This window comes from Prunus persica, chromosome G1, assembly GCF_000346465.2.
Source record: "Prunus persica cultivar Lovell chromosome G1, Prunus_persica_NCBIv2, whole genome shotgun sequence".
In the NCBI taxonomy this organism is placed as follows: Eukaryota; Viridiplantae; Streptophyta; class Magnoliopsida; order Rosales; family Rosaceae; genus Prunus; species Prunus persica.
In genome coordinates, this window is record NC_034009.1 from 42,689,378 (window position 1) to 42,710,612 (window position 21,235).

General features: G+C 37.0%; 3 protein-coding genes and 1 pseudogene across 3 annotated transcripts; 1 reads left to right on the forward strand and 3 right to left on the reverse strand.

The window, feature by feature from the left end:
• Window positions 2,220-4,264, reverse strand: LOC18790478 (7-deoxyloganetin glucosyltransferase). Its single transcript, XM_007222742.2, has 2 exons — window positions 3,560-4,264; window positions 2,220-3,371 (listed from the first exon to the last, which is right to left on the reverse strand). Exons 1-2 carry the CDS (start codon window positions 4,068-4,070, stop codon window positions 2,440-2,442), a joined length of 1,443 nt encoding a protein of 480 aa, XP_007222804.1. The 5' UTR covers window positions 4,071-4,264; the 3' UTR covers window positions 2,220-2,439.
• Window positions 8,862-10,801, reverse strand: LOC18789280 (7-deoxyloganetin glucosyltransferase). The gene is made up of 2 exons (XM_020555143.1): window positions 10,148-10,801; window positions 8,862-9,959 (listed from the first exon to the last, which is right to left on the reverse strand). The coding sequence occupies exons 1-2, from the start codon at window positions 10,654-10,656 to the stop codon at window positions 9,026-9,028; spliced, it is 1,443 nt and encodes a 480-aa protein (XP_020410732.1). The 5' UTR covers window positions 10,657-10,801; the 3' UTR covers window positions 8,862-9,025.
• LOC18792933 (7-deoxyloganetin glucosyltransferase) lies at window positions 15,960-18,740 on the forward strand. Its single transcript, XM_007227163.2, has 2 exons — window positions 15,960-16,567; window positions 17,098-18,740. The coding sequence occupies exons 1-2, from the start codon at window positions 16,057-16,059 to the stop codon at window positions 18,036-18,038; spliced, it is 1,452 nt and encodes a 483-aa protein (XP_007227225.1). The 5' UTR covers window positions 15,960-16,056; the 3' UTR covers window positions 18,039-18,740.
• Window positions 19,239-20,680, reverse strand: LOC18793567 (annotated as a pseudogene).

Consider the following 21,235-nt stretch of genomic DNA (forward strand, 5'->3'; position numbering starts at 1 on the left):
TTCTATAACTTATATGGAGCAATTCCTCCTTCATTGACAGTATGACAAATACACAACAAACAAAAAATTTGATTTACACAAACATGTCAGACTTTAATTTGTCTATAAAAAAATAAAAAGAAATGAGCCAAAAAATATTTTTCTTAACATATTATTTTTTTTTACTATGTTAAGGAGTGTTACAACCGTGACATGACATGAGAGTTGTTTACAAACTCTGTTTCCTTGAGGTCAGTCCCTGCGCAAGCAGTCCAATTATTTAAATGGGGACAAAATCGTGACCCCTTAAGATAAGACTTATTTTCTGCCAAGGTCAATTTAAAACTTCAAAGCGCGTTGATCCATAAAAAGATAAATTTAAAAAAGCAAAGTTGATGCAAAACCTGCTAGCTGTTCCTCCTCCTCCCGCACGCACCACCTTGACCTCACACGAAGCAAAGTTGATTACAACTTGTTACATTTTAACCAGTAGGTTTTTGTTAATTCTTTCTAATTAATTATTGATTGTCCTTGTAACTACAAATAATAATAATAATAATAATAATAGGGCATGCCGACCATGCTGAGATATTGGTGCGACGTGTACGCAAAAACTGCCTATCTGAATGAAGTTTTCCTTGACGTCTGCACTTTCGTACACACAGCATGATTGGTGAATGATAATATATTTTTATTGATTGTCATTTTGCATATCCAAAAGTAGTAAAATCGAGAGAAGTGAAAGTGCAAATCACATAACTTTGAGAATATTTTTGTTTTTGTGTTTGCATAAGTTCACACCAATCGTATACCTGATGATATATTATCATATCACATTGGCTCATGTAGAAGGTGAACTTCTTTGACATGAGAATAGATTCAACAGTAATTATCAAATCAAAACCGTGGTGGAAAAATTAGATCCAAGAGTTAAAAAAATTGTCTTTAGGGCATACATTCAATGCCTACCAAAGAATAGTCCTCGCGTTATAATTTTAGAAAATATTTATACTCACTATTTAAACTCAATATGTATTCTTATCGTCATTTTTAACATTATAAGGAGCAAGCAAAATGCTTCTTATAGTTTTATAGTTCATTTGTCAATTATTCTGTGGTTCTATTTTATAAGTAGGCATTTGACTGCCGTATAATATGGGGAAAATTTTACATATGGCATTTAATTGGAGGTGGACTTTTTCTGGAAAGTTTTTTTTTTAAAACTTTTCTTTCCACGATTTTGGACTCTTTACTTTTTCGGATTGTTTGATTATCAGGTATCTTTTCCCACACATAGAAAGATTCTCAGGTCATTTTCCAGAGAGAGAGAGAGAGAGAGGTTGTGGCTTGGAGGCATGGAAGGAGGGGGAGGGAACTGCGATGGGGAAATTTTACATATGGCATTACTTTTTATGGCAAGTTTTCTTTTTTAACTTTTCTTTCCACGTTTTTGGATTCTTACATTTTTGGATTGTTTGATTATCAGGTATCTTTTTCCACACAGAAAATTCTCAAGTCATTTTCCACAGAGAGAGATGTTGTGGCTAGAAGCATGGAAGGAGGGGGAGGGAACTGCGATGCCTTTTGGCCACAACATCTCTCTCTCTCTCTCTCTTAAATCTTTCTATGTGTGGAAAATAACTTGAGAGGGTGGCTGGATATGTCAAATGGAGAGACGGTGGATAGAGCTTCTTAGATATAGGTCCATTTTTATCAAGATGATGTAGTCGATAAGCTCTCCATTTTCAATTAAAATCCAGCAACCTATGTGTTTCACCAAGTAAGCAATTAATATGCTCATAATTTTTAATTAATTTACAGTATATAACACTATAAAATATAAATAAATAAATAAATAAAATAAAGGGCAAGTCTATGAAACACCTCCCTAAAATTAATATGGCAATAAATTTAACGGTTTTGTTTTCTTTGCATGACGTCTTCTTTCAGTTTGCAGAATATATAGTTATTCTCTCATCCGGACGTCCGCACATTATTATCGTGCGGATAACATTGCAAACATGAAGGAAAAATAACAAATACATAGTATAAAATACATAGCATTCATACGATCTCTTTTATATATATATATATATATATATATATGATTTATAGAGTTTTATTCATGGGTGAGTAATACATGTTATGGAGGTATGAATTTCCTTTATCTTGTTGTCACGCTTGTTTTAATTTGAATGTGTTTTGAGGTGGCTTGAAAGAGTTTAGATAGCTCAGGTCTCTAGAGAGGAAACACGGTTGCTGATAGTCTTGCCAAATCGAGCTCCTCCGTTAATGAGGGGAAAAAGAACATAATCTTAGGTATTAACAGGATATGAGGCAGCTTACTACTATAGTGCAAGTGAGTAAGAATAACATGGTTTTCAAGCACTAGAATTTTTAGGTTTAATTATGCCAAATACAAAATAGCAACCAGGTAGAATTCTTATCAATTCCAATATTTCATGGAGATAGAAGCACCTGGTTAACCATTTTGTCCAAACCCACAAAAGATGAGCCATTAGGACTGATGGCCTCCGTTGCCAACTTTTTCCATTCCAGGGCTTTCTTCCTCATCTCTTTGCCCTCGTCTCCCTCCATTAATTTTCTCACAAGCCCCTCTACGTAGTTTCTTTTAACATCACTCTCTATCTCCATGCCAATGGCCCACTCTTTCTCACTGTACCTACAATTGGTCTGTTGCTCCGCGAAGAAGGGCCAGCAGATCATGGGCACTCCAGCACACACACTTTCAATAGTAGAGTTCCAACCGCTGTGAGTCAAGAACCCTCCTACAGCCGGATGGCTCAGGACTTGTTCTTGAGGGCACCAATTTGCCAACAGGCTCCTTTCTTTGGTCTCTTCCACAAACTCTGGTGGAACCACAGCTGAATCCCCTCCAACAAGGTCAGGCCTAATCACCCAAAAGAAGGTCTGGTTGCTATTTGCAAGTCCCCAAGCAAACTCAATTAGCTGCTCTGCTGTCATCACTGTGATGCTTCCAAAGTTGACATAAACCACAGAGTTAGGTTCTTTAGAGTCAAGCCATTCTAGACACTCTGGTTCTTCTGTCCATAGGTTTGATCTTATCTCCTTCAACTCGCTATCTGCCGGGATCTGATTAATCTGTAGATGTAGGGGTCCAATGGAGTAAATAGGTGGTAGCAAAGTCGAAAGTGCATTTAAAACTTCATGTTCAAAGTCATGGAAGGTGTTAAAGATGACAGCAGAAGCTTTTCGAGTTCGCTCTGTTTCATGCACCACAAAATCCAGCATGATATCATCTGGGTCTGTGGTTCTAATGAAGCTGGGGATGTCCTTTAGTCGGATGCCTCTCATGCCTGGTATCCAATCTATCTCAGTCTCCAAATAGCCGTTTGTCAAATAACTGGCATCTGCAAGTCAAATTAAGAAATAATGCGTTAAAAATAATGTCAAGTAGCATGGTTTAGGACAAGATGTTCATCTACAAACCAAAAATAAAAAAATAGATCATGATCAGTAAATATATGTTCATTGCAAAGGCAGTCATTCCAAATGACCAAACTAGAAGTAGGGTTTTCCTTTTAGTTGAGAATAAAACCTTTGAGAGGAGTTAGACCCTTTTCAATGAGGCGGTGGTAGTGTACATAGGCCAAGAAGCCACAAGCACTGGTTGTCCAGAAAAGCACTTCTGGAAGGCCAAGTTCTTGGGCTGCATCAAGAGTGAAGCCCATGGCACCGTCAGAAACTACGCAACTTACAGGAGGGCAATCGGGCGAAGAGTTAAGCTTGGACAAAAGGTCTCTGAAGTAAGGCAAGCCGCGTTTCCTAGTGGAATCACATAAGGATGGTATGTCTTGGGTGGCATTGGCATCAGTTGGAGGCAGGCCGTCGGGGATGGTCTCGAATCGAAAGGATGGAAAGCCATCAAGAGAGTTGGGACCTCGGGATTTAAGGAGGCGTTTGTGGTTAAACTCAGTGTTCACAAAAGTTATATGAAAACCTTTGTAGTGGAGGAGTTTGGCTAGTTTCAGCATTGGGTTAATGTGTCCTTGAGCTGGAAATGGTATGCAAACTGCATGTGGCTTCTCTATCAAACAATTTGAACTCATTCTGTCTCTTTTCTTTTTTCCCTCTCAAATCACACACAAATTGAACCAGAGAAGCTAAGAAAGATGGGATATAGAGGTGAGAAGAAAAGCCTCTTACAGTACCAGTTTTATAGGAACCCTTTTTTTAAAAGTCAAATAATGCGACAAATGAAGAACCAGTTCATACAAAAATTTCAAGCCTATCAAAATATCTATATATATTTTTTGTTCTTTTGTTTGTTGTTTTTTTGTTCATTTTGTTTTGTTCTTATGTATGTTTTTTTTTTTGTATTCTATAATGAGACTGGATCACTCTCCACCCACTGGAGGCGGCGATTGCCCGTTCTTGTTCCTATATATATTTTATAGTTTTTTTAAATGGAATAGAAAATATTATTGAGAAAACTTATCTGTCAAACCTTGGTTAAAATTTATAATATTCCCCTTATGATCGTTGAAATCATTAGGAGAGATGCGGGACCACGCACACTAGGCCTTGAAGTGATCCAATTTGTATTCTTCATAGGCGTGCTGTTGTTGGAACTTTTGGCTAAACTCAACAGAAAGAGATTGATTAGTGATGTATTTTTAGTGAATGCTATCCATTATCGAGTCCATTTTGAATCATATTGATATTCGTTACACATGATGAATCATATTGATATTCGTTGCACATGATGAAGTGATTAAAAATACCATTGTGGAATTTTAGCCACCACATCTTATGACACCAGTTACATCAGTAATAATGTTGTTTTCTCTTGTGGTGGAACAAAAAAAAAATCTCTTAAAAAAATTAATGCAATCTGAATTGAGAACACATCCTAATATAACAAGCTAAATCTATGTAATGTATCGTTGTTTACTTTAATTTCCGTTCTTGTGGTTCTTGGTTTATGTTAGCATGGGCGATTGGGCATTTGAAGAACAAGCATTGAGATTAATGGCATTTGTCAGTAAAAATATCAGGAAAAAAGAATGACAGTAAAGAGAAAGTTTCATCATTTCAAACAAAATCTTTCCTTTACATACATGTCATATTGCAATTACTCCGAATCTGGAAACAAACCAGTAATACAAAAAGCCAGAGGCAGATTAAACCCTAATGTTTCAACTATTTGAATTCTCTCATCTGTAACAAAAGAAATAAATAAATAAAAAATCCTCCATTTCTCATGGCTTTTAGCACTAAGACTGCTTCCTTTTACATTTTTATACCAACCAAAACTGAAGAAGAGAGGCAAATAGGGCCAACAATGGTGAAGAACAAGTTAAAAATGTTGAGGTCGAAATCAGAGGGTTTTTACCAAAGTGGAAGACTACTTCCTTTTACACTTATTTACCAACCAAAGCTGAAGAAGAGTTTTGATCCCCGGAGATTCATTCTTTTGGAGGTGAAAGTGAAGAAATAAATTGGTATTGGTTTGGTGAAATTTATTATCAAAATATAATTTCAAATATGTTTGTTTTGAAATTTTCAGATGTTAAAATTATTTATTCAAGGGAAGTAAATCATATTGTTTTGGCCAACGGTGTTTAGCTAGTAGAAATAGCCTTGACTTGCAGACTAAGCTTCTTATGTTCAAACCCACATCGATGGTTAAGTCAGAAGCTATTTGGTGGTGGCGTAATTGGATATAGGGTTTCATAAGTTTTATTACCTTTGTCCAGAGATAGGTAAGGGATATTTATAGAGGAAGAAGGGGAGACTGGGATATCTTCGAGAGAGAAGACATTTTCTACCCTTCCCACTGGTGGGGCCAAACTCACATTTAATGGCCTAATCTAAGCACTATGCTAGGGTCAGGTGGCAAAGCAATGGCTTCAGATGGGAGGCGTATTAAATTGTCCATGTCCATCACCAAGTGGTTTACTGCGTATCAAAGAGGGAGGCGACACTTGGTCCTGGATGGGAAGTGCATTAACTGATTACCTGCCTTCGTCACATTGTCCTATCAAGGGTTGGAGTGACTAATCTGACAGGGGTCCGATCAACCTTGCAAGTCATCAATGCGCTCCTGGTCAGATATAGCATCACTGTGGTCGGATCAGTATACGTGTGACCTAGCAAGGAAAGGACCATGTGACGGTCAGTAATAGGCATGTTTGTTCGGGTCGATATATGTGCGACCTAGCAATGAAATGCCTCGGTCTGTAATAAGCTCGGCTTTCAGTGGTGATATGATCTGTCAATAGGGGTCATGAATACACTCCATATATATAATTCGTATTTAAATAATTTTTTTATGCGAAAAGATTTAATTTCATTCATGTGCAGTAATTTAATGACCTAAAAGTTATGTCAAAACTTATATATAAAATATAATATTACGAATCCGTCCTATATAAATATATATATATATATATCCTTTACCTCAGCTCCTACGCAAGCAGTCCAAATATTTAAATATCGAGGACAATCATTTTCTGCCTAAAAAGCCTTTCCGATGCATCGATGGTCCTTCCACATGGGCTCATGCCCCATACAAGCAAAAGTTGATAACAACTGGTTATTAACATAACAAGTAGGTTTTTGTTAATTCTTTCTAATTAATTATTGATTGTCATTTGTAACTAATAATATAATATTCTCTAACTAAAAATATTAATAACATGTTTGTAATTAATTTTTGTTCACATAAGTACACACCAACGACCTTGGATGATACTTTTTCACATTACATTAGCTTTTAATCATAGGGTGAACTCGTTTAACATATACCAACAAATCCCACAGTATATCTGAAATCTAACTCCCAATACAAATAATGGAATCATCATATCCAATTCAAGTGTTCAAAAAGTGTTTACAATGTGCATTATCATCACATTATATGTTATCAGATTAATTTGATATAATCTACCTATTATTTAAATTTCAAAAAATTATTCAACCACACATATAATGTGATAGTAATGTTCATGACCAACGTTTAAGAGTGGTCTCTTTCAACAAAGAGATCAATTATGTTATGGCCCTTGCCAAAACAAGTTGCCTTAATTGCAACGGAGATAGCACGACCAATAATACTACACACTAGTCCGCCAAAACAAGTGAAAGTGATATCCCCATTTTATAGAAATCTTTCTCCTACACACTAGTCCCACTTGTTTGTTCCTATTTGTGGCGTGGAATACGCATGTAATATAATAAGTCTCTTTATTTATGAGAATTTATTATTTTGTTAGAACCCAGCCTATCTTGTAATTTAGTTCCATAATTTAAACTATCTATTTTTTAGACATTTATTTTAGAATCATTTGTCATATGTCTTCTCAGTGTTTATCAAAGACATTGTTCTTGTTTCTATTTTTTATTACAAAAAATACATCATCAAATCAATTATCTAAATAGATGGTTTAGATCACTGAATCGCATCTAGGGATGCTCGTTCACAAATCTCCATGCGATCCTTCCCTTAAATAGGGATCCTATCATTGAGGTGATGTTGTATAATATTTATAGTGATGCGATCCTTCCCATCCATGGAGAATTTAAGCCTTGATATCAGATCGCACTTACGAATGAATGATAAATTTATAAATAAATAAATAAAACTTCAAATGCTTGCACTGTGGCACGTCCTCTCCTCTCCTCTCTGTTAAAACAAAGTCGGTAATAAGATTGACAATTTGACTCTGAATATTATATGATATGCCCCCTAAATATATATATATATATATGATTACATTCTGCTTATGAACGATGCAACTAAATCTTTCCGATTTGTTTGACCTTTAAATTAATTAAAAAATCGGTGTTTAAGTTTACCTGATTTACCTAATCAGCCCACCCCTTAGCTTCTATATAAACTGCGAACACTTCCTCTTCCCACCACACCATTCCATTTCCATTTTCATTAGCTTCGTGTTCGTGTCGTGTTGAGGGAAATAAAAACAGAGAGAAACAGAGAAATGGGTTCAATTGGTTTGACAGAGAAGCCTCATGCAGTTTGCATACCATTCCCAGCACAAGGTCACATAAACCCAATGCTCAAAGTAGCCAAGCTCCTCCACTACAAAGGCTTCCACATAACCTTTGTGAACACAGAGTTCAACCACAAATAACGCCTTCTTAAGTCCAGAAGCCCCAACTCTCTCGATGGCCTTCCTTCCTTTCGGTTCGAAAACATTCCGGATGGCCTGCCTCCAACGGATGCCAATATCACCCAAGACATACCATCTCTGTGTTACTCCCTTCGAGGCTTATATGTAAAGTAAATCTAACCCATCCTAATTTCAAATCCTAGGTACGTCCCTGACGATGAATAGAGCTTCTTAAAAATAGGTCCATTTTTATCAAGATGATATAGTCAATAAGCTCTCCAAGTTCAATTAAAATCCAGCAACCTATGTGTTTTGCCAAGTAAGAAATTAATATGCACATAATTTTTAATTAATTTACAGTATATAACACTATAAAATAAAGGCAATGAAACAACTCCCTAAAATTAATATGGCAATAAATTTAACGGTTTTGTTTCATTTGCATGACGTCTTCTTCAGTTTGCATAATATTCTCACGTCCGAACGTTATTATCGTGCGGATGCTATTATAAATAGGGAGGAAAAATGACAGAGAGATAGTATAAAATACATAACATTCGTACGATTTCTTTTATATATATTATAGAGTTTTATTCATGGGTGAGTAATACATGTGATGGAGGTATGAATTTCTTTTATCTTGTTGTCACGCTTGTTTTAATTTGAGTGTGTTTTGAGGTGGCTTGAAAGTTTAGATAGCTCAGGTCTATAGAGAAGGAACATGGTTGCTGATAGTCTTGCCAAATCGGGATCCTCCGTTAATGAGGGGAAAAAGAACATAATCTTAGGTATTAACAGGATATGAGGCAGCTTACTACTATAGTGCAAATGAGTAAGAATAACATGGTTTTCAAGCACTAGAATTTTTAGGTTTAACTAGGCCAAATACAAAATAGCAACTAGGTAGAATTCTTATCAATTCCAATATTTCATGGAGATAGAAGCACCTCGTTAACCATTTTGTCCAAACCCACAAAAGATGAGCCATTAGGACTGGTGGCCTCTGTTGCCAACTTTTTCCATTCCAGGGCTTTCTTCCTCATCTCTTTGCCCTCGTCTCCCTCCATTAATTTTCTCACAAGCCCCTCTACGTGGTTTCTTTTAACATCACTCTCTATCTCCATGTCAATGCCCCACTCTTTCTCACTGTACCTACAATTGGTCTGTTGCTCTGCGAAGAAGGGCCAGCAGATCATGGGCACTCCAGCACACACACTTTCAATAGTAGAGTTCCAACCGCTGTGAGTCAAGAACCCTCCTACAGCCGGATGGCTCAGGACTTGTTCTTGAGGGCACCAATTTGCCAACAGGCTCCTTTCTTTGGTCTCTTCCACAAACTCCGGTGGAACCACAGCTGAATCCCCACCAACAAGGTCAGGCCTAATCACCCAAAAGAAGGTCTGGTTGCTATTTGCAAGTCCCCAAGCAAACTCAATTAGCTGCTCTGCTGTCATCACTGTGATGCTTCCAAAGTTGACATAAACCACAGAGTTAGGTTCTTTAGAGTTAAGCCATTCTAGACACTCTGGTTCCTCTGTCCATAGGTTTGATCTTATCTCCTTCAACTCGCTATCTGCCGGGATCTGATTAATCTGTAGATGTAGGGGTCCAATGGAGTAAATAGGTGGTAGCAAAGTCGAAAGTGCATCTAAAACTTCATGTTCAAAGTCATGGAAGGTGTTAAAGATGACAGCAGAAGCTTTTCGAGTTCGCTCTGTTTCATGCACCCAAAAATCCAGCATGATATCATCTGGGTCTGTGGTTCTAATGAAGCTGGGGATGTCCTTTAGTCGGATGCCTCTCATACCTGGTATCCAATCTATCTCAGTCTCCAAATAGCCGTTTGTCAAATAACTGGCATCTGCAAATCAAATTAAGAAATAATGCGTTAAAAATAATGTCGAGTAGCATGGTTTAGGACACGATGTTCATCTACAAACCAAAAATAAAAAAAATAGATCATGATCAGTAAATATGTGTTCATTGCAAAGTCAGTCATTCCAAATGAACAAACTAGAAGTAGGGTTTTCCTTTTAGCTGAGAATAAAACCTTGAGAGGAGTTAGACCCTTTTCAATGAGGCGGTGGTAGTGTACATAGGCCAAGAAGCCACAAGCACTGGTTGTCCAGAAAAGCACTTCTGGAAGGCCAAATTCTTGGGCTGCATCAAGAGTGAAGCCCATGGCACCGTCAGAAACTATGCAACTTACAGGAGGGCAATCGGGCGAAGAGTTAAGCTTGGACAAAAGGTCTCTGAAGTAAGGCAAGCTGCGTTTCCTAGTGGAATCACATAAGGATGGTATGTCTTGGGTGGCATTGGCATCAGTTGGAGGCAGGCCGTCGGGGATGGTCTCGAATCGAAAGGAGGGAAGGCCATCGAGAGAGTTGGGACCTCTGGATTTAAGGAGGCGTTTGAGGTTGAACTCACTGTTCACATAGGTTATATGAAAACCTTTATAGTGGAGGAGTTTGGCTAGTTTCAGCATTGGGTTAATGTGGCCTTGAGCTGGGTATGGTATGCAAACTGCATGTGGCTTCTCTATCAAACAATTTGAACTCATTCTGTCTCTTTTCCTTTTTCCCTCTCAAATCACACACAAATTGAACCAGAGAAGCTAAGAAAGATGGGATATAGAGGTGAGAAGAAAAGCCTCTTACAGTACCAGTTTTATAAGAACCCCTTTTTGAAAAGTCAACTAATGAAGAACCAGTTCATACAAAAATTTCAAGCCTATCAAAATATCTATAAATATTTTTCGTTCTTTTGTTTGTTGTTTTTTTGTTTATTTTGTTTTGTTCTTATGTATGGTTTTTTTGTATTCTATAATGAGACTGGATCACTCTCCACCAACTGGAGTCGGCGATTGCCCGTTCTTGTTCCTATATATATTTTATAGTTTTTTAAATGGAATAGAAAATATTATTGAGAAAACTTATCTGTCAAACCTTGGTTAAAATTTCTAATATTGCCCTTATGATCGTTGAAATCGTTTTATCTTGAGCTATCCATATTTCATACTATTGTTCACCCCAATTAGGAGAGATGCAGGCCAAAGAATATGCTGTTTACGTAGGCAACAATAATGCTTATGACTATAGTTGGTAATGAGTTCGTGTTGTGTTGGCAGCGACAGGGGCGGAGCTATTCATAGGCCCGAGATGGCCTAATCCCCCATCATCTTCTCACCTCTTTGACTATATAAAAAGTATAGTATAAAAAATTCCATAATTTTAAGCTTGTGGCCCCCCAAAATATCAAACTCTAATGTTTATGAGTCATAAATTATGATTGCTAGGCTAGGCCTCTGATTTTGTAGTTTTGCTTCTTCTTTTTTTAATCCTTACCATGTGATTTTATTCAAACCGCAAATTTCGTAACTAAGACTTTATTTTGGCCTTGAAGTGATCCAATTTGTATTCTTGATAGGCGTGCTGTTGTTGGTACTTTTGGCTAAACTCAACAGAAAGAGATTGATTAGTGATGTATTTTTAGTGAATGCTATCTATTATCGAATTTATTTTGAATCGTATTAATATTCGTTGCACATGATGAAGTGGCTAAAAATATCATTGTGGAATTTTAGCCACCACATCTTATGACACCAGTTACATCAGTAATAATGTTGTTTTCTCTTGTGGTGGAACCAAAAAAAAAGTAATGCAATATGAATTGAGAACACATCGTAATATAATAAGCTAAATCTATGTAATGTATCATTGTTTACTTTAATTTCCGTTCTTGTGGTTCTTGGTTTATGTTAGCATGGGCAATTGGGCATTTGAAGAACCAGGTCATACAAAAATTTCAAGCCTATCAAAATACCTATGATGCCAACGCAGGATTATTGATCATTTGCTCATACAATCGATGGTCTAACCAAAACTGTCATGAGGTGCAAAGCAATTTTGTCTCCATATAACCGAGGGGCGGCCGGCGAGACTATACCATTTTGTATTCTTCTTGAATTTCCAATAATTTTTGTTCTTTTATTTGTTGTTCTTTCTCCAGCCACAAGTGTGGGGCTTCATCTATAATATTCTATATTGTACAATATTATTTTTGTGGCTATTGTTTAGCCATCATGCTCCACCACCATAATCTAACAACATGAGTGTTCTTGCTCTACAGAGTTCTTCCGAATCTGGAAACAAACCACTAATACAAAAAACCAGAGGCAGATTAATTCTTAATGTTTCAACTATTTGAATTCTCTCATCTGTACCAAAAGAAAGAAAGAAAGAAAAAACCTCAATTTCTCATGGCTTTTAGCACTAAGACTGCTTCCTTTTACATTTTTATACCAACCAAAGCTGAAGAAGAGGAGGCAAATAGGGCCAACAATGGTGAAGAACAAGTAAAAAATGTTGAGGTGGAAATCAGATTTTACCAAAGTGGAAGACTACTTCCTTTTACACTTATTTACCAACCAAAGCTGAAGAAGAGTTTTGATCCGCGGAGATTCATTCTTTTCGAGGTGAAAGTGAAGAAATAAATTGGTATTGGTTTAGTGAAATTTATTATCAAAATATAATCTCAAATATGTTTGTTTTGAAATTTTCAGATGTTAAAATTATTTATTCAAGGGAAGTAAATCATATTGTTTTGGCCAATGGTGTTTAGCCAGTAAAAATGGCATTGACTTGCAGATTAGGCGTCTCATGTTCAAATTCACGTGATATCATGATAGTGTGTGTGAAAAACTTCCTTATAATATCGCTTGTATTAAATAATAAAAATCCTATTGTTTTGGAAGCAAAATATATCTTTCATATTTCAAGTTGAAAAGTATAATAAATTGAAAGCATTTAAAAACTTTTCAAAAACTAAAGGGCCCACTAGCTGGAGAAATTCTCCTAATATCTTTCTATATCATCCACCTACATTCGACATTTAGGCGAAGTCGGAGGGTTACAATCTTCCTATAGTTGCAACTTGCATATAAGATTCGTATATATAATTAAGTTCAGAAAGAGCAAAAATAAAAAAATATATATATAGAGGTTACGAATCCGTCTCATATATTTAAAATTCGTATTTAAATATTTTTTTTATACTAAAAAATTTAATCTTATTCATTAAAAGTAGAATAATCTAATAATCCAAAAATTATGTCAAAATTTAAATAGTCACAAGTTTTTGAACCTTTACCTCAGCCCCTACGCAAGCAGTCCAAATATTTAGATATTGAGGATAAAATTGTGGCCCTTTAATTTAACAAGGTAAATAGCCGAATACCCTCCTAAACTATATATACTGTCGAACTGTCCATCTTAAATTATTTTTTCAGCCAATTTAGTTCTCGAATTATTTTAAATTATCAACTTAGCCCCTGCCGTCAAATTTTTAGACGTTCATTTAATTTTCTGTTAATTATAAAGATAATTTTGTCATTTTACAAGAACAATACCAAAACATAATAAAAAAAATATAAAATCATAATTTCTTCTCTCTTTCTCCTTTTTTTTATTCTTTTTCCTTTTCCTTCTTCTTCCTCTCTCTCTCTCTCTCTCTCTCTCTCTCTCTCATTTTTCCTTCTTATTCTTCTCTCCCTCTCACTTTCTTTCAAGAATCCGATTTAAGTGCAACCCATATTCTGATATCCTTATGCACCCACCCCAGATTCAACATCATCAGCCAGTTCAATCTGAAGAATTTCGTCCCAGCCTCGAACCATTGTCCACTACACCTCCAATCAAATGTTGCTTCAGATCAATCCATGTACCTGTCATAAACACATTTAAACTAGTTATTGACCTGACCAGAAGATATATTACTATTGGTATTCAATATCTCTACCTGGAATAATCGGAAGCGGATCCATGTCGCCATGCCTCTGCACCTTTGGCCCAACTGCTTGCCGCACCACCAAATTGGCAGATCCCCAAATAATTCTTATCAAAGCCACCAAATTCTCTTACCAAAAAAAAGCCACCAAATTCTGAGATAAACTCCAAATAGCTTTTTGATTTATTTTATCAAAAGCCCTTTTGTCAATTCCAAAAACTCAATTTACTCCGAATACCAGAAACTCAATTTAAAACTTAAATCACCCAATTGCTGTCGCAGACCTCCGCTGTTTCTCTTTCACTGGAAAAACATCTGCAGCTCTTTCACTGAAAAAACCTTACAGATGTGGGATTTCAGAGAGAGAGTTTGGGGGATGGGGTGGGGAAGACGTTGATTGCTAGGGTTTTTTTTTTGTCTTTTGTTTTGTTTTTTTTTGCTTCTTTAGTTTTTAAAGATTTAATTATTTTTAACGAAAAATTGGATGCTAATGACAGGGATTAAATTGGTCATTATTGACTGAAAAAATAATTTGGGATGAACATTTGAACAAGTGTTATAGTTTAAAGGGATTTTCGGCAGTTTACCCATTTAACAATGATTTTCTGCCTAAAGAGCCTTTTAAATATTGAGGACAAAATTGTGGCCCCTTAATTTAACAATCATTTTCTGCCTGAAAAGCCTTCCCGATGCATCGATGGTCCTCTCACATGGGCACATGCCTCATACAAGCAAGAGTTGATAACAACTGGTTATTAACATAACAAGTAGGTTTTTATTAATTCTTTTTAATTAATTATTGATTGTCATTTGTAACTAATAATATAATATTCTCTAACTAAAAAAATTAATAACATGTTTGTAATTAATTTTGTTCACATAAGTACACCCCAATGACCTTGGATGACACTTTTTCACATTACATTAGCTTTTAATCATAGGGTGAACTTGTTTAACGTATACCAACAAATCCAATAGTAGATCTGAAATTTAACTCCCAATGCAAATAATGGAATCATCATATCCAATCCAAGTGTTCAAAAAGTGTTTATAGTGAGCATTATCATCACATTATATGTTATCAGATTAATTTAATATAATCTATTCGTTATTTAAATTTCAATAAATTATTCAATGACACATAATGTGATGGTAATGTTCATGACCACCATTTAAGAGTAGTCTCTTTCAACAAAGAGACATAAAGTTGCCTTAATTGCAACAAAGAGAGCACAGTCAATAATGCTGCACACTAGTCCACCAAAGCAAGTGAAAGTGATATCCCCGTTTTATAAAAATCTTTTCCGTTTTATAAAAATATTTCTCCTACACACTAGTTCCACTTATTTATTCCTATTTGTGGCATGGAATACACACGTAATATAATAAGTCTCTTTATTTATGAGGATTCATTATTTTATTAAAACCGATCCTTGTAATTTAATTTCATAATTCAAACCATCTACTTTTTTATGCATTTATTTTAGAATCATTTGTCATAGGTCATTTCAATGTTTATCAAAGACATTGTTCTTGTTTCTATTTTTTAGTACAGAAAAATACATCATCAAATCAATGGTTTCTAAATAGAGGGTTTTAGATCACTGAATCGCATCTAGGGATGCTCGTTGACAAATCTCCATACGATCCTTCCCTTAAATAGGGACCCTATCATTGAGGTCATATTGTATAATATTTATAGTGATGGGGACTGTTTACTCGAAGGCCCATCCATGGAGAATTTAAGCCATGAAATCAGATCACACTTACCCAGATAGTCAATACGAATGAATGATAAAAAAAAAAACTTCAAATGCTTGCATGCGGTCTTCACTGTAGCACGTCCTCTCCTCTCTGTTAAAACTAGGTCGGCAATAAGATTGACAATTTGACTCTGAATATTATATGATATGCCTCCTAAAATATATATATATATATATATATATATATATAATATGATTACATTATGCTTATGAACGATACAGCTATATCTTTCCGATTTGTTTGACCTTTAAATTAATTAAAAAATCGGTGTGTAAGTGAACCTAATCAGCCCACCCCTTACCTTCTATATAAACCGCGAACACCTCTTCCCACCACACCATTCCATTTCCATTTTCATTAGCTTCGTGTTCGTGTCGTGTTGAGGGAAATAAAAACAGAGAGAAACAGAGAAATGGGTTCAATTGGTTTGGCAGAGAAACCTCATGCAGTTTGCATACCATACCCAGCACAAGGCCACATAAACCCAATGCTCAAAGTAGCCAAGCTCCTCCACTACAAGGGCTTCCACATAACCTTTGTGAACACAGAGTTCAACCACAAACGCCTTCTTAAATCCAGAGGCCCCAACTCTCTCGATGGCCTTCCTTCCTTTCGGTTCGAAAACATTCCGGATGGCCTGCCTCCAACGGATGCTAGTGTCACCCAAGACATACCATCTCTGTGTTACTCCACCAGGAGACACTGCTTGCCTCACTTCAGAGAGCTTTTGTCTAAGCTCAACTCTTCCCCCGATTCTCCTCCTGTGAGTTGCATAGTTTCTGATGGTGTCATGAGCTTCACTCTTGATGCAGCAGAGGAATTAGGGATTCCAGAAGTGCTTTTCTGGACAACAAGTGCTTGTGGCTTCATGTCCTACGTTCAGTACCATCGTCTTATTGAAAAGGGTCTCACTCCTCTTAAAGGTATTAATCTCGATCAAAATGAAAGACCCAAGTACTGTTGCGCTTGCTTGTGTATATCTTTATGCTTTTCATTTTTAATAATAAACTGCATACTAATTTGGAAAAAAACACAAAACAAAAAATCTAGTGTAGTAGAAAAACTTGTATGAAACGAAAATAGCATTGTTTTGATATCGCTGACCAATCACAGTCGGATACCGTTATTGGCCGGAATAGTGCTATTTCGGTTTTATGCAAGAGTTTCTCCTGTTATTGGGTACAAATCTACAGTTGCAGTACATTAATTATTGTTGATATTTGGTTGATATCGATAATGTACTGGATACTGTAACATGGCGGCCTATTAAGGGTGTTTGGTATGAAGTTTTGAATTCAACCTTCTGAGCTGGTCATTTGGAAATTGACGGACTTTACAGTTGGACACGTCTTCTATTTATTGATATTGACTGATGTTGTTCATATGATTAACTTATATTTTAATTAAAATGTTAACTAACTTTCCTAATTTGATAATTTGATTTAATTTGCAGATGCCAGTTATTTGACAAACGGATACTTGGAGACTGTGATAGATTGGATACCAGGCATGAAAGATATCCGATTGAGGGACATCCCAACCTTCATGAGAACCACAGACCCAAACGACCCCATACTGGATTTTATCGTGCACGAAACAACACGAGCTAGAAAAGCCTCAGCTATCATTTTGAACACGTTTTATGAATTAGAACATGAAGTCATAGATGCACTTTCAACTTTGCTTTCACCTATTCACTGCATTGGACCTCTCCATCTGCAACTCAGCCAGATACCAGCAGACAACGAGTTGAAGTCAATCGGGTCAAATCTGTGGACAGAGGAACCAGAGTGTCTTGAATGGCTCGACACGGAAGAACCCAACTCTGTGGTTTATGTCAATTTCGGAAGTATCACGGTCATGACATCTGAGCAGCTGATTGAGTTTGCTTGGGGCCTTGCAAACAGCAAGCATACATTTTTGTGGGTTATTAGGCCTGACCTTGTAGGGGGAGAATCAGCTATGGTTCCGGCAGAGTTTGTGGAGGAGACGAAAGAAAGGAGCCTATTGGCGAATTGGTGCCCTCAAGAACAAGTCCTGAACCACCCGGCCATAGGAGGGTTCTTGACGCACAGTGGATGGAACTCTACGCTTGAAAGTTTGTGTGGTGGAGTGCCCATGATCTGCTGGCCCTTCTTTGCAGAGCAGCAGACCAATTGTAGGTTTAGTTGCAAAGAATGGGGGATAGGGTTGGAGATAGACCCTGATGTGAAAAGAGATTATGTGGAGGGGCTTGTGAGGAAGTTGATGGAGGGAGAGGAGGGAGAGGAGATGAGGAAGAAAACCTTGGAGTGGAAGAAGTTGGCAAAGGAGGCCACTACTGGTCCTAGTGGGTTGTCTTTTGTGGATTTTGACAAAGTGGTCAACCAGGTGATTCTAGCGCAGAGGAAGTAGAATGATTTGATTAAATCACTGTTTATGGTTAATTAATTAATTATGTTATTTGTGTTGAATCCAGTTGTTAATTAAATTTGTATTATTTTCCATATCTGGTTCCGTCTCATGCACGCATGTCTAAATTATTCTTTTACGTTTGTCTTGATGTTTTATAGCCAAACCAGATATACTAAACAAATTTAGGGGACCTGCAATCACCAAACCTTCTATGAAGAAAAATAATCCCTTGTTTGTGTCGATGAAAGCTCTCTGATTTCGACCTGGACAGTTTTTACACATCTCTCGGTATCGCTGGCCTTTTTTTCCAACTCTTCCTCAGCTTTGGTTGGTAAAAAAGTGTAAAATGAAGTAGTCTTCCACTTTGGTAAAAACCCTCTGATTTCCACCTCAACACTTTTTACTTGTTCCTCAGGATTGTTGGCCCTATTTGCCTCCTCCTCTTCAGCTTTGGTTGGTAAAAAAATGTAAAGGGATGTAGTCTTCGTGCTTGAAGCCATGAGAAATGGAGGATTTTTATTTTATTTTCTTTCTTTCGTTTGTTACAGATGAGAGAACTCAGGCTTTATAATGATAGATGCACAGTGCAAAGTGGAAAAGCTGGATTAAAGTTGCTTCATCCTTTTGTATTATTGGTTATTTCCAGATTCTGAGTAATTGCAATATGACAAGTATAATGTAAAGGGAAGATTTTGTATTAAATGCTGAATCTCTTTGCTCTCATTTCTCCCAAACATGGGAATGTAATTTTAAACTCATTCACAAACTCTTAAACCTTGAACTAAACGAACCCTCAATGCTTCTTCATTCACTGCCAAATTGCCCATGCTGACACATCACAGAGATTTCACCAATTATATAACCCTGTCTTCTCTTCTCAATTCACATTTAGGACCTTATAGCTCAAATGGTTTTTATTTTCACGATTTAACCTATGTAGTTTACTAATTGCTATAATTCAAAGACATTAGTTCTTTTATTTATACAAGTGATATTCTACTTTAATTTAATCAAAACTATAAAGAAGGGGATTCGAACTCGGGTGCAGCAGAGTGAGAAGCACATCCACTCAAGTCAATTTAGCTAAATTCATGTCTACAATTCAAAGAGATTAGCTTAATTACATCACATTTTTGACGAAACTACCTCACCCCAAAATCTCTTGCATTGACATGGATGTGGCTTCGTAAATGGGCTGTTCATATGTAAACTCTTCACAAAACACATATTATAGCTGGACTTAAAGCCCATCCCAACCAGGTGGGCCACTTTGCATGGCCCCTTCTGCCGAGGAGGCATTGAAATTGAAAGCAAGAAAACCTGCCAAGTGAAATTCATTTACTAAATGGGTTCATGTGCAATAGTTACATTAACCACATCATTTTATACTTACACCCACACATTAACATATACAATGATCACCACAAATCAGCCACGTGTCCTTCTAAGCTCAACACTCTCACTCAATGGTTGAACACTGAGAAGTATTAGGATCAAACAGAGCAGGCAAGAGGTACTTCCTCCCGTTCAGACCAATCGCATTGTAGCTCGCACCAGAACTTGTGTCCAATTGCAACACCCCAGCATAACCGGGATAAGCCCCTTTCCCATACACCCCAGGACAAGCCGAAGCCGCCTCCAGCGGAGCCTCAGCCGAGCCCATATAGTAGCCGCTTCCAAACGGGTTCGTCACAGAACCGGCCAAAAGACTCGCTATATTTACGACCATGCCATCCACCCCCACGTCCCCGTTGGGTGCACCCAACGGTGTTGTCTGCGGCCCGTACACGGGTTGGTGGAACGGCCACGCACACTGACCCGGTCACTGAGTCACCGAGTTGCCAACCCAGATGAAGACCGAGTTGGCTTTGTGGCCATGGGACCCACAATTGCTCATGCAAAAGTCCTCAACCGCCACGTCATGCGATGTGAGGACAAGAGTCAACCCACCGGGTGACGAGTTGACCCGGTGAGCCAACTCGGAGACATGAGATTTCTTCAAGTTTTTGCCAATTGAGTAGTTTTTGTCTGAGAGTTGGGTTGATAGAGAAATGCGGGTTGGCTTTTTGCCAGCTTTTTTCATGTAGGTTTGGACTGTGCCCCACCACACAGAGACTGAGGACTTGGATTGTTGGTCTTTTTGTGGATCAATATGATTAAGAGAGAGAATAAAATCAACAACAATGGATTTTTGAGGTGGTGAGAAATTTCCATACCATAGAATTGAAATTGGGAGGTCCCCTTGGAGCAAATCACCACCATGGGTGGAGGTTGGCAGAGTGATGTTAGCTTTCTTGCTCCAAGACACACGTGAATTATTAAGCTCAATTGAGCAAGGAAAGGGAAAAGATAGGATGGTTTAGAAAATTGAGAGGAACCCATAATTTCCACATGTTTTAAAAGAAAAAGATTGTTGGGGTTTGAAAGATTCTCAGAGGGAGAGAGAGATTTTGGTGTTTTTTCAGTGATGAGATTGAGAGGAAGGAGTGAGAGCATAATATAATGGTAGTTGCTGCTGCATGCACCAACCAAAGTGTTTCAAATATCAAAGCCTTTCAAAAAATTTGAAATTGAGAACATTTTTTTTTCTTCATACAATTGATTATATATTATTAGAGAAATCAAACATTTGTCTATATGATGGAGTAGAAATTTTGATTGCCAAACTTAACTATGAGTGATTTTGTATCCCAAAACATGATAAGAAAAAAATAAATAAATATGACATCAAGGCAAGGGTTAGTTTTTTTTTTTTTTTTTGGCAATCTAAAACCCTAATTTATATGAGCAGCATCTCCTACGTGCAATGAATTGGTGGGGTCCTTATTTGGAGAAACATTTATATGAAATGGAAATATTAATCACATGTAATTACTTTTTTACGTGTCAATTTGTGATTGATTGGGAATAACAATATAGTGTTATTCTCGTCCAATCACGAAAGCATAGGAAAAGAAAGAATCTCCAATTCTTGAACACTTTTTGATTAATTAGGATTAGATATTGAGATTAGGAAGGTGACTTTGCTTTGCATTTGCTTTGCTGACGCCAACTTCGATTTCCTGGCTACCAAAATGGCATCGAGGGAAGCAGAAAGAGTGAAAATTGAAGGAACGTTGAACCTGCAAAGGTTCAACAATGGGCTGCATGTGCTTAAAACCAAATTACTAGGCACCACTTTCGATTAATTTATACCT